Raw genomic sequence first — 15,361 nt, 5'->3', positions numbered from 1 at the left:
GAAGAAGAACATCATGGCTCAAGAATTTGAGAGAATGGTTTGGAATGACTTCAAACGAGTTATTCAGAGCAGCCGTTAACAAAGTTAGAATTGCCATGATGATTTCCAACCTCCATTAGGAGATGGAACCCGAAGAAGAAGAGGCAAAATTTTATAACTGTAAACATAACTTCTGACAATCGTGTCCGTTTAAGTTTAACGCAGAAGTGTTTACAAAAAATAACTATTTTATTTTGTAGATTTTCTTGCAGTGCAGTGGCGAAATACCCATAAAGGATTTTTTTGGAGAATTGTCTTTAAAACCAGGATAATTGTTAAAATATACCATACAATCGAAAAAAAGGCGTCATAGACGGCTGGGGAATGACAATTGGTGATAATTTTGTCGAGGTGAAAACCTTGATGCCATTTACTTGGTACATATATACTCTTCTTTGTTCTTTAATGGCGCTTTACCTTACATTTTATCATACCTGTTATCAAGTTTTTTGACAGTAACAGATGTCTGTCATCTGTCAAAATGTTCTTTGACTGATTGGACAGACTTTACTCAGGTCATTCTGTGCTATAGTCTATTCTGATACGTGACGATGATGTCTCTGTCATTTTAACTCTCAGGTAAATTGTATTTTGTGCCATTTTTTGGATGTCGTTTGTCGAAATCTTCGCTGGCTCATTTGACAGACTTTAGTTGTTATAACTCATTGAAACAAGGGATTTAAAAAAAGAAATTTTTTATTAAAAATCAACATAATCTTTGTGGTATATACATACTGTTTTAAAATAAATTCTTCATCACGGCTCTGACAAATTTTCGAATATATAATAGGTGACAAATTAAGAGTTTTGATTAAACAAATGGAAATTACTTGTTGCTGTTTTTTATATTATAACAATTCAGACACGCAACCAGTACATGGCCGCACGAATCCTGTTGTAGTCTGGTACTCCTTCAACTGGACCTACAGCAGCTACAGCTGGGCACCTAGCAATAAAATAAATTTATTAATAAGTGGTATGTATATTTTTAGCCGACCATACCAACAGGTATGGTAGTATACAAAATATTTTCATGGTCTCTGTCTGTCTGTCTGTCCGTCTGTAACACGATAACTTAAAAAACCGTTAAAGTCGGAGTCTCATGCATCCGAAATCCGATGACACGACGATCCGACGGTGCTCCTATTGGCCGAAATATTTTGACACCAATTTTTATCCGATAATTTTAACTAATCGTCCGACGTCGTATAAAGTTAAATTTTGTTTAACTTTTGTACGATATCGTGTGTTTTTTAACCTCACTTTTTTTGAAAACATTTGTTTTTAAAAACAAGTTTTTAGTGGGAAGTGGGCAATTTCGGGATATTTGGCGAGGAAGTTATTTTTATAAGTGTTTCTCCAATAAAACATGACATGAATCTCTATTCAGTGCAGCAGAAAAATGTCAAAACTGTCAAATTTCGGAACGAACTTTCGGATGTATGTGACAGGCTTTTTTTATTTCACAGGATAACTTCAAATTTCGGATGTCGTACCATCAGATTTCGGATGCATGAGACTCCGGCTTAAAGCTTGATTTTCATGCATCCGTTATACGTTGACACGATGGTCCGACGGTGCTCCGATTGGTCATAGCATTTTCGCGCCACTTTTCATCCGTAAATATTTTACTTCAGCCCGTCAACGGACCCGTTCATACGATAACGGACGTTTTGACAAATTTAATCTAACCAGTGCCTTCTATTAAAAGATCAGCCTACGGGCGGACTTTTGTTTACTTCATCAGCTGTACATACTTAGATATTGGGTTAGATTCTGTTTCATATTTTGTCGGTTGATTTTTGGTTTTAACTCTTTGATTTTTGGTATTATTTATTATTGTAGTGCAAAAAACTAATTATTTTGGTGTTGAAGTGACATAAACTACTACCAGATATATGGTCACTCTCGGTTTCGCATAAAAAAATAGAAATTTTAAAAATTACACGTTGTGCAAGTGATTTAACCTAAAAGTGCCCATACATTTTTACTTATCGTGATTTTTTGCGTGTGTTTTTAAGACTCTAACAATTCATCAATAAAGCTTAAGTGGAGTGTGTTATTGGTGCTATGCCTCATCTTTGTTGTGTTCCTGGTGGAAAGGATAGTTATTATACTAGGCAGCCTAAAGTGTCCGGAAGAGCAAGAAAAGTGGGTACGAAGTTAATCAAGAGAATTTTATTGAAAATATCTTTAATAAATTTAAAATAATATTCTCCCATGATGGTATTAATGAAAACTGGACAATTATGTTTATTTTATTCATATTGTGGAATCTCCACTCAAGTGTTGCTGGTTTAGCTTCGATAGATTCAAACACGTAAGTAGGTATTATGAACTAGGGAAAAATAAAGAATATGTGTATTAGAGATCATGAAAAAGATTATTATTTTGAGTTCAAATTTTAAAAAGATTTTGTAAAGACAAGACTGATACAGTTTAAAAGAAGAATGTGTTTTTGTTTGATAATATATAATGTATGTTAAGCATAACAATATTTGTTCAGTAATTTTTAATGAATAGTATTGATTATTTATAATACCAAATTAATATCAAATATTTAAGTGATGGCTGAATACAATATAAATAAAATAACAATAAAATTGGTATATTTGCATAATACAAAATTAAGTTTTAAGAATAAAGGTGTTACTAAAAATACTAAGAAATTCATATTTCTTTGTTTTAATTGGTCTAATGTTATTTACATTTTACGTAAGAATTATACCGTATCATCGAAAAAATCGGCGTCTAGTTGGTTTGAAATGAACATCGATGACATTCCCTAAATAACTGTACACATAAAATAATTAACTAGAATTTTACAATCTTGGAAAATTTGATATTCTTTTGAACCTTGATTCTAAATATTCTAAATTTTTTGATTTTCTTGGAATTTAGGTTCGGGAAAAACGCTGATTGATTTTTCATTTGGTTTTTCATTATTTTTATTTGGTTTAAAAAAAACGGTTCGGCTAACATTATAGCCTCCATCAGTGTTGTGTCATATGAAAAAAATAGTGTCGAATATAATCCAAAAAATTGCATATAAAATATTCACACCACGCACATAATGTTTACTGCGTACAATTTTAGTGTTAAGAATAATAATTTTAAAAAATATGTGGTCATCTCTTGATAAGTTTATATTAGTTTATTAATTGCAGTAAACATTATGAGGTGTGAATTATATTGTATATGTAATTTTTTGGATTATATTCGACACTATTTTTCTCATATGACACAACACTGTGAAGGCTATAGTTAGCCGAAACGTTTTTTTTAAACCAAATAAAAATAATGAAAACCCAATAGTTAATAAAAATATAAGTAAAATAGCAAAATCGTTATGGAACGAAAATATAAAATGACACCAACGTATATCCGATAAACGGAGGCATAAAAATGCAATAAATTTAAAAACTGCGTTATTTTCTAACCAATCAAAGTCTTTAAATTCTACCAATAAAATTAATATCGTATCAACGTATCGTCGGAGAACGGATGCATGAAAATCAAGCTTAAGCCGATTTTAACCAAATTTGGCACAAAAATACTGTGGCACGCGAGAATCCGGCCATTAGTTTTTGGTGGGGGTGGGGTGTTGGAAAGGGGGTATGGGAGGGGGTTAAAAATTTTAAAAAATCGTAACTCCAAAATTACAGTAGTTAGCGAAACGCGGTTTTCAATTTAAGATAAGGATTAAGGAATAATATTTGCAACAAAATTTGTAATAACATCAAAATCGCAGTTTTTGAGATATTCCGTAGTCCGTTTTTGAAAAAATCCCTGTGGAGAATTCCAGACTCCCATCGGACGCGACCCCCAGGTGGCGGATAGGGGTAATAACCGCGTACCAAAATTGGAAAAATTCCTTTACTTTGAAACTAAAAGAACTGCCTACCAAGTTTTTCTTAACATATATTTTAGTATGGGCGGCTATACGTGCCTCCCGGCGCCAATTTTTTATAAGGGTATTAGAACGTAGTTTTCTTTTTCTTGCTCCAAATTTACGTTTTTTTTTACTTTCTTAGTTTAGACTTGTGATATTGACATATTTTTCAATGTAAAAAAAATACTATTTCTCAACACGACAACACACTATAATGTTTCTGTGTGGCCGTGGGCTTAGTATATTAAAAACCGGTAGGAGCGATACTGATGATACTTTGTGCAGACTTTCAACATATAATAGACGGATTTTAACTCCAAAGATTCTAGGCCTATGTACTTTAAGAATATATGATAATTACGCGATTATTGGTGCAAATTTAAAAACAAAATACATTGTTTAAGATTTAAATAACATTATTTTGTGTCAACTTTTCTTATTTATTTTTCAAAATTTAAACCGTTAACAGCTAAATAAAGTCTTCGCCCGTTAACCTTTAAACTGAAGAAAAAACGCTAGATCTAGGAGAAATCCTCTTAGTTGGCAACGCTGCCAACTAGAGCTTTTTATTTTTAGATTGTTTCATATAATAAATTACTTACCTATCATATAAATATTTGTAGCAAACATCTCGAACATTTCGGGCAGTAATTGAGTTAATTCTGTGTGTCAATTCATGAGGGGGAAGTCTCCTTCCGTAGCACAACAGCTGACGACCTAAAAAATAACATAAATATCACAAAATTCACACAAAATACAAAAAAATAATATATAAAACACGAATTTTGTTTCCACTTACCAATATCTTCACATACGGCTGTGGAAGTGTCCAATTGTAGCAAAGTGTTTGCCGTTAATAAAGCTTTAGCACGTTCGACCTCGCCCTCGGTAACACTAGTGCACAGTCTGACAAATTCTTCCTGAATGTTGAACACCATGTCTTCGGCTTTTAGTGGATCAGTCACAAAGTAAATTCCCCAAAGTCCGGTATCCTAAAAGAAATTGCAACAAGTTTGGTTTAAATACACTGAGGGGCTTAGAATAAAAGGGATCCAAGTGTCTTTAAGTATAGATTTAAATACTTTAGATACGAATTTATTTAGTATAAAAGGAAATTTAAGTAAATTCTACACTTTAATAATATATGTAATGTAAATATACACGCTACAGGGTGGACCGAACTGTATTTCGGAAACCCTTGAAGCATATTCTGCAGATAAAAATAAGTAAAAAAGTTCGTATAAATGTATGTCTTAAAATGCTTAGTCTGGGGGATGCAGGGTGTAGAAGTTTAATTTTTATTTCGATTTTTTCCAAATAACTTCTGAACTTTTATCCATATTTGGATGATGAAAATTGGTGTCTAGGAGATTTCTGACATGAAAAATTTGACTTTAATGTCAATATGTCTCCTACTTGTAGAGGGCGCCACATACATATTTTTAACTGGTGTGAAGAGTAATAAGTTTTCGTCCGTACCTGTATAAAACTGCTGAGTAAAAAAATATACATTCACGACGTTTTTTACGTAAAAAAGTCTCTTGATAAAAATCGCTACGAGTAATGGTTCTCGAGATATTTGAGATCGAAATTCATTTTTGGGATCAATACCGGTCATCACTGACATAAATTAAACATGTTGACTAAATAGGTATTAGTCTCAAATCATAAATTTGAAATGTTTTTGTGCCAAAAGTTTAACAGAAACTGTTTTATTATCATTTTTTTTGAAGAAAAATTTATGATTAATTCAAAAAAATAAAACGTTCCCAAATTTATCATTTCAGTCAAATAACTATCTACTAAACATGTTTATTTTTGTCAATAGTTTTATACAGGTACAGACAAAAGTTATTACACTTTAAAACAATTAAAACACATGTAGGTGGCGCCCCCTATAAATAGGAGTCGTAGTGACACCAAAATCAAATTTCTCATGTCAAAAAACTCCCAGACACCAATTTTCATCCAAATATTGACGTTAAGTACTTCAGACATTATTTGGAAAAAACGGAAATAAAAATAAAACTTCTACACCCTGTAGCTCCGAAACGAAGCATTTTAGAACATACATTTATACAAACTTACTTATTTTTATCTGCAGAATATGCTGCCGAAGTTTCTGGAATACAGTTCGGACCACCCTGTATATACCTGATACATATATCTTAAAATAATTTTAAGCTGTTATTTTAGAAGAAAACTAATATAAATATCACAAAGCATACCTTATAGCAAGTGTTGAAACTCTGGTACGAATGGCACAAATCCTCCTCAGCACTGACCCTAGCTAAATTGGTAGCGTTCTGTTTAGCAGATGCCTGAGACCTTCAATAAATATCACAAAATTAATAACAGTTGACAATTTGGACAAATCGAATTAAAATCTTACCTATCCCATGCACCCAATAAAGTTGACGCAACCATCAAAGTTAGGGTGTCTGGATCAGACCATCCGGCCCCCTCCACGGCAATGGCAACGTGAGCCAATGGCAAGGAGTCATCACGGACCCGAATTTCGGAACCGGTGAATCGGCAAGGAGATAATTTTGGTACTTCTCCTACATAAGTATTGTCTGGAAAAAAAGAAACTCTTTGTATATCATCTTGAAGTATCCGGGACGTCTTTACTGGAGTCTCAGTGATAAAAATCCTGAAGCCGCAGATGAGATGTCACTGCGAGACTCTAGATTGCTATTTGGGAAGCAAGAATAGAACAGGAGGAACTATACCTACTGTTTTACGAATCAGGAAAGATTTTGACAGACGATGGCAGAAAAAAGCAGATGACATCCATAGCAATCCATTTATTTCTCTAAAAGTTTTTAATATTTTTTTAAGTTAACTATGGATAGTTACTACGGTAATCGCAAAACATTTTCCGATACACATCATCAGTCATATCGAAATTGACATTAAAGGCTATTAACCTGACTAAATGAAATTTTGGCAACCATTTTTAAATTTGTTATTAATTTAAGATACCCAGCAGCTCTTCATTTTACTTTATAGAACAAATTATTGTAACCGATATTTTATTTAGATTAAGGCTGCAAAAATTAGTTTAAAGCGATTTTTATTATAGCCATGTTGGTTACACTGCGCCGCGATCATCAATGTTGTCGTTTGTTATTTGACAATTATCATAATGTCAGTCATTATTTTGTATAATATCGTGTTGTTGTTGAATCTTTGGAAGTAATTCTCGCTTTTTTGCCGATTTTCATAGTCTTTTTTTTTAAATTGTACTTTTAAGCACAAACAGTTCTTTTAAGAACTAAATTCTCGAGTTTTTGTATTGCATTTCTTGAAATTGTGTATTGAAAATATGCCGAAGCATTTAAACGGTCGAAGCAAAGAGCTTGTAGCTTTCCTGATAAACTATTTTGAAGGAGAACGCGGCAATAAAGGTCCTTTATTACCCTTGACTGCAGTCAGAGAAGTAACTTTGATTGATAAGCACATTATACAACTTTCAAAGTTATTTCTACTTATTTCGATTTGTAGCGAGTAGCTGCTCCCTTCAATTTAAATATTTCTACTGTGAGTGTTTAACTACTGTTAATAAATAAATTAATTACTAAAATATTGATTATTAAATTAAAAATAAAACGTAAAAATCTTTAAAAAATGATATGATAAATATATTGTTTTCCAATTTTACATTAAGATTAATCTCATAAATATATCACAATCTGGCAGCGCTGTCGCTATCGCTTGTCATTCAAAATTGATCACGTGCATCGGAAATTGTTTTGCGATTACTTTATATAAATCTGTCATGCGCTGTCTCTTGTTTTTAACCAGTCTTATCGGTTTATTGAAATTGCTCCTTCTTTTCATGATGTTTTGACGACGTTTCGTGCACTACGAAACCCCATCACCAATGAATAAAAAAAAATCGTCCGATTTAAATGAAATTTGGTATGTTGATAGATTGGACCAAGGCCAACTTGACCGCGTACGACACGTGTGACAATTAGATTTGACATAAGAAACGTCAAAAGTTGATGTCCGATCGCGACCAAATTTGGTGGGTAGGCTATTTGAGCGACGGTGCACACCGTCCCACCCTGCAAAGTTGGATACGACGTTTCGTTTACATCTTCATCAGGGTGGGACTAAGTATTTGATACTGAAGAAACATATGAGTCGATTTCGGCATAATTGGGGACGAGCTACAGGATAACGCCCTCGACGTTTCGGACCGATGCCTCTAAATGGACGAAATCCTCAGGATTTTTCTTAATTAGGGGTCGATTGGAACCAAACTCGGCACGTGGTTTGACGTACCCGAATGGAGTCCTCAGACGGACAGATGGATGTAAGAAGTTTCACTTCAAATATGCGCACGTAGTGCACACACAATTTTTATTATTATTATATACAGGGTGGTCCGAACTGTATTCCGGAAACTTCGGCAGCATATTCTGCAGATAAAAATAAGTAAAAAACTTCGTATAAATGTAGGGGAGAAGGGGGCAGGTCCGGACACCTTTTTTCAAACTGCTGTATATTCATTGATTTCTTACATAACGATTTGCAAAAAATATGATGAGTAGAGCTATGTTCACTTCATAGTGTCCTGTGAAATCTAATCAAAGCACTTAATAATTTTTTATAAAAAAAAATGTTTTGTAAAATTATGTAATTGTCCGAAGTTGCCCCATGATGGGGCAGTTTCGGACGTGGCCGGGGCAGTTTCGGACAAGTTTATTTTTTTAAGAACCTTTTCAAAATTAAAATTATTAAACAAGAAAAATACAAAATTAGTAGGTATTTATAATTTTATTGAACATTGTAACCAAAAAAATTTACATTAAATTGAAGATAGGATGCCATCCTTGATGTTCCTGGTGTTGCTGAGGGTTTAGCCAACTTTGACACAACATCCTTTCTTTCAACAGTAGAAATATCTTTAATTTGTGGAAATACAAATCCCCGCGGTGACTTCTTCAAGAATGTCACTTGGAACTCATCGTCTCCTAGTACTTCAACTACTTTTCCAACATAATGTACTACTCGTTTTTTTGTCGCGAACTTCACTAACACATAGTCCTTCTCAAGGATTTTTTCATCATGCAAAAGTTCATTAATCTGGCCATTGTTATCTTCAAAATCTAAGTCGATGTCAGAATCAGATAAATCGTTTTTAAAGCTCTTGCCTATGAAATTTGATGGCATGTCTGTATCAGAATCAGAGGAAGAAATATCATCTAGAACCTGCCGTTTAGTCCTATATTTCTTCTTCTTTGATTTGCCATTTTGTGTTTTCTTTTCTGTAATTTCTGACACCAGTTTTCTCTTAGTATCAGTTTTTTTCAGCTTCAACTGTCTTATTCTTTCCAATTCATCAATTCTGTTCTTTTCAGGAGTGCTGGTGTATATTCTTGACTTTCCTACTCTAGATTTCCTGGTAGTTTTTCGAGGACAAGCCTTAGGTAATGGTTTTACATCAATAGGCTTTACAGTCACCATGGATAGAATTTTAATCCTTGGTTTGGTAGCTTCATCTACAATGTCTTCAATAATATTTCTGGCCATTGCTTCCACATCATGGTCTTGCACTTCATTATTGAAGTTGGACTGAACAACAAGGCTTGTATCGGGACGATCTGTAGCAAACGAGGCACAGAAATCGTCATCTGTATATGCTAATGAGTTGATAGGCCATAACCCAGTGCTCTTAAAACTACTAATAATGTTATAAGGAGTGAATGTTTGCAAATACGGCTGAGCTGTCAACTTAGCAACATCATAAATGGTAATCGGTTTACCAGGGTTTGACAGTATGAAGTCATTGAAAGATGCCTTACACTTGGCTTTGAAAGGACCAAACACTGCCTTGTCCAGGGGCTGCATCCGATGGGTGCAGTGCGGAGGGAACGACAGCAATACAATTCCATGCTCTCTTGCATATAAAATGGCATTTAGGGAGACGTGTGTCTCATGATTGTCCATCAAGATCAGAATCCTATTCAAGGGATTGCAATTTGTATGTGTCTTAATATGCTCTAACAATTTCAGAAATATATTCGCAGACATCCATCCAGATTTCTCAGCAAATCCAACGGCTCCTGGAACAGCACCGTACAAAAACTGATCCTTCATTCTGATACGTGGGAAGATGTAAAGAGGTGGAATTGACCCACCAACTGCTGAAATTATTCCGCACATTGTGACTAGAGATCCCCGCTCGGCAGATACACACTGTCCAACTGCTTTGGAACCTATTTCCGCTATAACTCTCGGTGCTTGGAGAACAGTTGTAATACCTGTTTCATCTATATTCCAAATACGGTCAGGTGAAAAACTGTATTTAGCCTGTACTTCTGCATAGTTTTTGAAGAATTCGTCCACATTAGTTTTGTTGAAAGCCGAAGCTCTTGCTATGCTTGTATTTTCGGGTTTGCGGTTGGAAAGCCTTGGATGACGTTTCATAAAAGATTGCATCCAGTCAATCCCTGCTGTTTTGTTAATCTCCCAACTTTTTGGACATTTTTTAGCCAACTTAGTGGCGTATTCAAAAGCCAATTCACGGCAAAGTTTATATGTCAACCCGTAACATATTTTTGAACACTTTATGAGATACAACTCTAACTCAGCTTCCTCATTTTGAGAAAAAACTTGCCGTGTGGCGTATTTTGATACACTGTCCTGTTCTGCTGTATCATCACCCTCATTTCCTGAATCACTGGCGTCATCGTTGAGCCTCTTCTTAGCTTTGGCGACACTATCGAAGAGTGTGGATTTCGGTATATTGAATGTAATGGCAGCAGCTCTTAGAGACATGGTTTTGTTGATTACATTTCGTACTGCGTCTTTTAAGACATTACTTGGAATTTCTGGTCGGTTGGGTCGTTTTTTTTTGTACGTTCGCACCATCCTGCAAATAAAAAGGAATGTAGGTAAGTATTTTTACAGCCCTTAGAACCTGGTATAACTCGATAGAATAAACAAAGAAACAAGAAAATACCATAATTTCACGTTTTATCCTTGTCACAAACATGGGGCAGATTCGGACAGTGTCCGAACCTGCCCCACATCAATTGTCCGATTCTGCCCCAGGTGCACCTGACTGCATTTTATTAGTACAATATCTACAAACATGCGAAACCAATATACTTTTGTGAGGTTAGGTACATAAAAATCAGGTCTCTTTCTAGTGAAATCATTTAATCTTACCTGACTTTCAAAACTTGGGTACAGGACCTTACTAGCAGACACGTTGACCTTATAGCACAAACGACTTATCAACACTTTGGCATATAACGTTTGCAATTTGCAATTTATCGGAATATAATTTTCTTGCAACTTCTATTAATGATACACTGATGTGATTGGCCGGGATTGGTTATTCTAGAATTATTATTTGGCGGTAAATTTGAATTGTCCGGAGGTGCCCCATGTCCGAACCAGCCCCCTTCTCCCCTATGCCCTAAAATGCTTAGTTTCGGAGATACAGGGTGTAGAAATTTCATTTTTATTTCGATTTTTTCCAAATAATTTCTGAAGTAACCTCAGCATTTGGATGAAAATTGGTGCCTGGGAGTTTTTTGACATGAGAAATTTGATTTTGATGTCAATATGACTCATATTTGTACAGGGCGCCATCTACATGTGTTTTAACTGTTATGGAGAGTAATAACTTTTCGTCCGTACCTGTATAAAACTACTGAGTGAAAAAATATACATTTCTGTGATTTTTTACGTAAAAAATGTCCCTTGGTAAAAGTCGCTACGAACAACCGTTGTCAAGATATTTAGAATGGAAATAGTCAATACATGTCATTATTGACAAAAAATAGGCATGTTGAGTAGACAGATATTTGACTGAAATGATAAATTTGGGAACTTTTTTTTTAATTAAACTTAAAATTTTCTGAGAAAAAATGATGATAAAGAAGTTTTAGCACAAAAACATTTCAAATTTATGATTTCAGCCTAATAACTATTTATTCAACATGCTAAATTTATGACAAAGATGACAGCTTTTGATAATTTCGATTTGAAATATCACGAGAACCATTACTCGCAGCGATTTTTACTAAGAGACATTTTTTACGTAAAAAAACGTTGTAAATGCTTATTTTTTTACTCAGTTGTTTTATACAGGTACAGACGAAAAGTTATTACTCTTCAAAACAGTTAAAAATATGTAGGTGGCGCCGTCTACAAGTAGGAGTCATATTGACATGAAAATCAAATTTGTCGTGTCAAAAAATACCCATCCACCAATTATCATCCAAATATTGACTTTACTTCAGAAATTATTTGGAAAAAATCGAAATAAAAATGAAACTTCTACACACTGTATCTCTGAAACTAAGCATTTTAGGACATACATTTATACAAACTTTTTTACTTATTTTTATCTGCAGAATATGCTGCCGAAGTTTCCGGAATACAGTTCGGACCACCCTGTATATATATAAAATATTACAATTAAATATAATAAATGCAGAAAGTTTCTGGAAGTTTGAAAGTAAGAAATAATTATTTTTTAGAGTATATTAAAATAATCACTTGTCACTAAAATTTTAACTATATCAATTTCCCGTTTTGCTTTCCACTTACCAACTTATTTTTTTTTGTAAAATAAAATCAACTACTTTGAAATGAAAATGACAGATACATCTATCACTGCCAAGAATTTTGTCATTGGACAGACATATATGCTGCCATCCTATCAAAGACTTGCACAAGTTTATGCAGGGTACAGAAATAGGAGAGTGGGTACATACATAAATAGAAAGGAGACAAACATAATTGGCCTTACAGATCAGTGTCTCCAGCACAGGACGTCCCCTTAATATTAAGATAAAAAAAATTTCATCATGAATTTATTGTTGATATAAGAACTAAACTTACTAAGCTTTCCTAGGTTAGCTTCGGCCAATTTCACTAAATCCTCGTGACACACTCCACCAGCGCCTGCTATTACAACACGACTGGCTTTATAATGGTTGTCCAAATAATGTCTTAAATCTCTGTCACTGATAGAACGAATATTTGCAGTAGGTCCTGAAAAATTGTTTAATAAGTTTTATTATTACAGTTGGAGGTTCGGCCTTTGATGTTACAATGAAATTTAAGAAAATAATTTTAAATTGTTTTTAAATTCTTAAAGATCTAAACAATTAGCTACAATACTCCATGTCAAATAGTGTGAATAAGCTAATTATTAAGTTACCTAAAATTGTATTTGCCAAAGGTGTTCCCTGATATGCCACTGCATGTAAATGATCAAACACAACCTCCTGTAAGTTTGATTCAACTTCTTGCATTTCTCTTAAGATCACTCCACGTTCTCTTTCGATTTCAGCTTCGCCTAACTTAGCATTCTGGACAATGTCAGCCAAAATTTCAATAGCCTAAAAATATAATTAGTTATATAACATACACTTAACATAACAGAAACGAATACCTTTGGAACATCTTTTGACAAACATTTTGAATAATAAACCGTTTGTTCCCGACTGGTATAAGCATTCAGTTGTGCTCCTAAATCTTCGATTTCTATTTCCAATTGACCCTGGGTACGCTTTCCTGTACCCTAAAATAACAGATAGATACAATTAAATTAATAATAAAACATAAGTAACTACCTTAAAGGCCATGTGTTCCATAAAGTGGGCAACCCCGTTGTTTTGGGCATTTTCGTATCGACTTCCGGCATCGATCCAAATACCTACTGTAGCTGTTTGGGAGCCCCAGTCTTCTGTAGCGACTCTGATACCTGTAAGTGTATAGTACATATAAGCCATTAAAGAATAAAATACAGTTTCTTCATTATATATAGCAAAATGTCACAGAACTCAAAAAACAACAAATTTAACTTACCGTTATTAAGTGTGGTAACTTTAGTTGGAGGTACATTTACGGATACTTGTTTTGCTTCGGCTGCAGCACTAGAAGCTCTGGCGAGAACCTAAAATAAATTTTACGGATGTTATGTGATTTTTTGAGGGTTAGATATCGTTACGTAATTTTCCGAACAAGAAAATAAGTACCGCAAAATGAGTCTCGACCGGTATTTTAATTTATGGTAAGGAGGACATACTAATTAGTAATTTAGAAGTTTATATAAAGAATTACCTTAGTTAAATTATTATTTTTCGATAATTTTGCAACAGACTGGGACAATTTCAGGATGGACGCCATCTTTGCACTGCTGATGTCAAGTGTCAATGTCAAAGTTGTCACCGGTTGGTGATTGGCTCTGATGATTGGTGACATTTTTTCAAGGGTGAGTAGATTTTATAGTTTTGAATTCCAATTAAGTAGGCAACTCATTAAACTTAGCACTTTTAATCTATTAAATTCAACAATTGCAATATTTTATTATTACAGTAACTATAAACATATAATTCGTTAATTAGCGTTTTAATTTTATAACGAAACTCAGTATTTTCCATACAAATAGTATGTATTCTTCCAAAAACATTACTCTCTGATTTATCTATGTATTCTATGATATCCATATCATTATTAAGTTTAATTATTCTTGTACAAAAAGCTATAACATGCTTCTCAAAAATAAAATAAAAATTTTCGGCTACAAAATCTAGGAGCCTGCTTTGTGGATCATCTAAAAATTAATAGGTATGTTACAATTTATTTTTAACCATTAAACTATTACTTACTTGTTCTTTTACTTTCTGTTTCAACTATATCAAGCAGAAATTGAATCTCATATCTTTCTAAAATATCATATGTTAACAGTCTTTTCAATACATGCTTTAAAATTTCTTCTTGTTCAGGGAAATTTAAATTTTTTAAACCATAACAAAATTTTATTTGTTTCATTCTAAAGTCTCTCTCATATTCTATTGCTTTAGGCTTTTCACAATGCTTTTCCCCTAGTACATCATATATTAAAGATGGATTAGTTTCACAAAACTGGAAGCCTTTAAAAACCGACATGTCCAGGAATAAACTAAGATTTGCTTGATCTTGCCGTTTAATTAATTCTAGTTTGTGAGCCTTTGCTTTCTTTTTGGCATTGGTGAACTTATGAAATGAATTCAAATCATTTCTAAATTCTTGGTGAAGGAGTTCATAGTTACAAGTATGTATCAAATGTTGAATTTCAATGTCCTTATAATTTGCTGCTTTATAGGTATCCAAGTAAATTTGCAGGTAATTTGAGTCAAGTTGATGATTACAAACTTTACATGTAGCATTTAAAAATTTCTGTAACAAATTACAATATTATAGTGTGGGAAAAGTTTTTATAAAGTAAGTAAACTTAAATTACCAAAATGTTACATCTTTTGGTAACACTGGCAATACTCTTTTGCTTCAACGTATCATAAATAACATCGGTCAACTTTGTAGAAATTGCATTTACAGCTTTAGTTTGTAAACTCGCAAATTCATAATTTGTTTCGTCTGCCGCTAGAAGGTTAAAAATGGTGTTTTCGGCTG

General features: G+C 33.6%; 2 protein-coding genes across 2 annotated transcripts; both read right to left on the bottom strand.

Moving 5' to 3' along the window:
- Positions 1 to 717: 717 nt before the first annotated feature.
- On the bottom strand, positions 718 to 14,171 carry LOC115877197 (mitochondrial-processing peptidase subunit beta). Its single transcript, XM_030893384.1, has 11 exons — positions 14,030 to 14,171; positions 13,775 to 13,862; positions 13,540 to 13,670; positions 13,359 to 13,487; positions 13,125 to 13,305; positions 12,803 to 12,955; positions 6,324 to 6,507; positions 6,160 to 6,259; positions 4,731 to 4,923; positions 4,534 to 4,648; positions 718 to 985 (listed from the first exon to the last, which is right to left on the bottom strand). Exons 1-11 carry the CDS (start codon positions 14,168 to 14,170, stop codon positions 898 to 900), a joined length of 1,503 nt encoding a protein of 500 aa, XP_030749244.1. The 5' UTR covers position 14,171; the 3' UTR covers positions 718 to 897.
- Positions 8,404 to 11,356, bottom strand: LOC115877126. Its single transcript, XM_030893294.1, has 2 exons — positions 11,117 to 11,356; positions 8,404 to 10,817 (listed from the first exon to the last, which is right to left on the bottom strand). The coding sequence occupies exon 2, from the start codon at positions 10,814 to 10,816 to the stop codon at positions 8,720 to 8,722; it is 2,097 nt and encodes a 698-aa protein (XP_030749154.1). The 5' UTR covers position 10,817; positions 11,117 to 11,356; the 3' UTR covers positions 8,404 to 8,719.
- Positions 14,172 to 15,361: the final 1,190 nt, after the last annotated feature.

This window comes from Sitophilus oryzae, unplaced genomic scaffold (assembly GCF_002938485.1).
Source record: "Sitophilus oryzae breed Bouriz unplaced genomic scaffold, Soryzae_2.0 scaffold_1000_pilon_pilon, whole genome shotgun sequence".
Taxonomy (NCBI): Eukaryota; Metazoa; Arthropoda; class Insecta; order Coleoptera; family Curculionidae; genus Sitophilus; species Sitophilus oryzae.
The sequence above is the reverse complement of the archived record's forward strand: the minus strand, read 5'-3'. Positions and strand labels throughout refer to the sequence as shown.

Excerpts from the sequence above, each read along its gene's own strand:
- LOC115877126 (XM_030893294.1), bottom strand. The coding sequence starts at position 10,816 with ATGGTGCGAACGTACAAAAAAAAACGACCCAACCGACCAGAAATTCCA.
- LOC115877197 (XM_030893384.1), bottom strand. The coding sequence starts at position 14,170 with ATGTCACCAATCATCAGAGCCAATCACCAACCGGTGACAACTTTGACA. Across the intron at positions 13,488-13,539 it reads TGGAACACATGGCCTTTAAG|GGTACAGGAAAGCGTACCCA; the intron begins GTAGTTACTTAT and ends CTGTTATTTTAG. Across the intron at positions 4,924-6,159 it reads GTTTCAACACTTGCTATAAG|GATACCGGACTTTGGGGAAT; the intron begins GTATGCTTTGTG and ends AATTTCTTTTAG.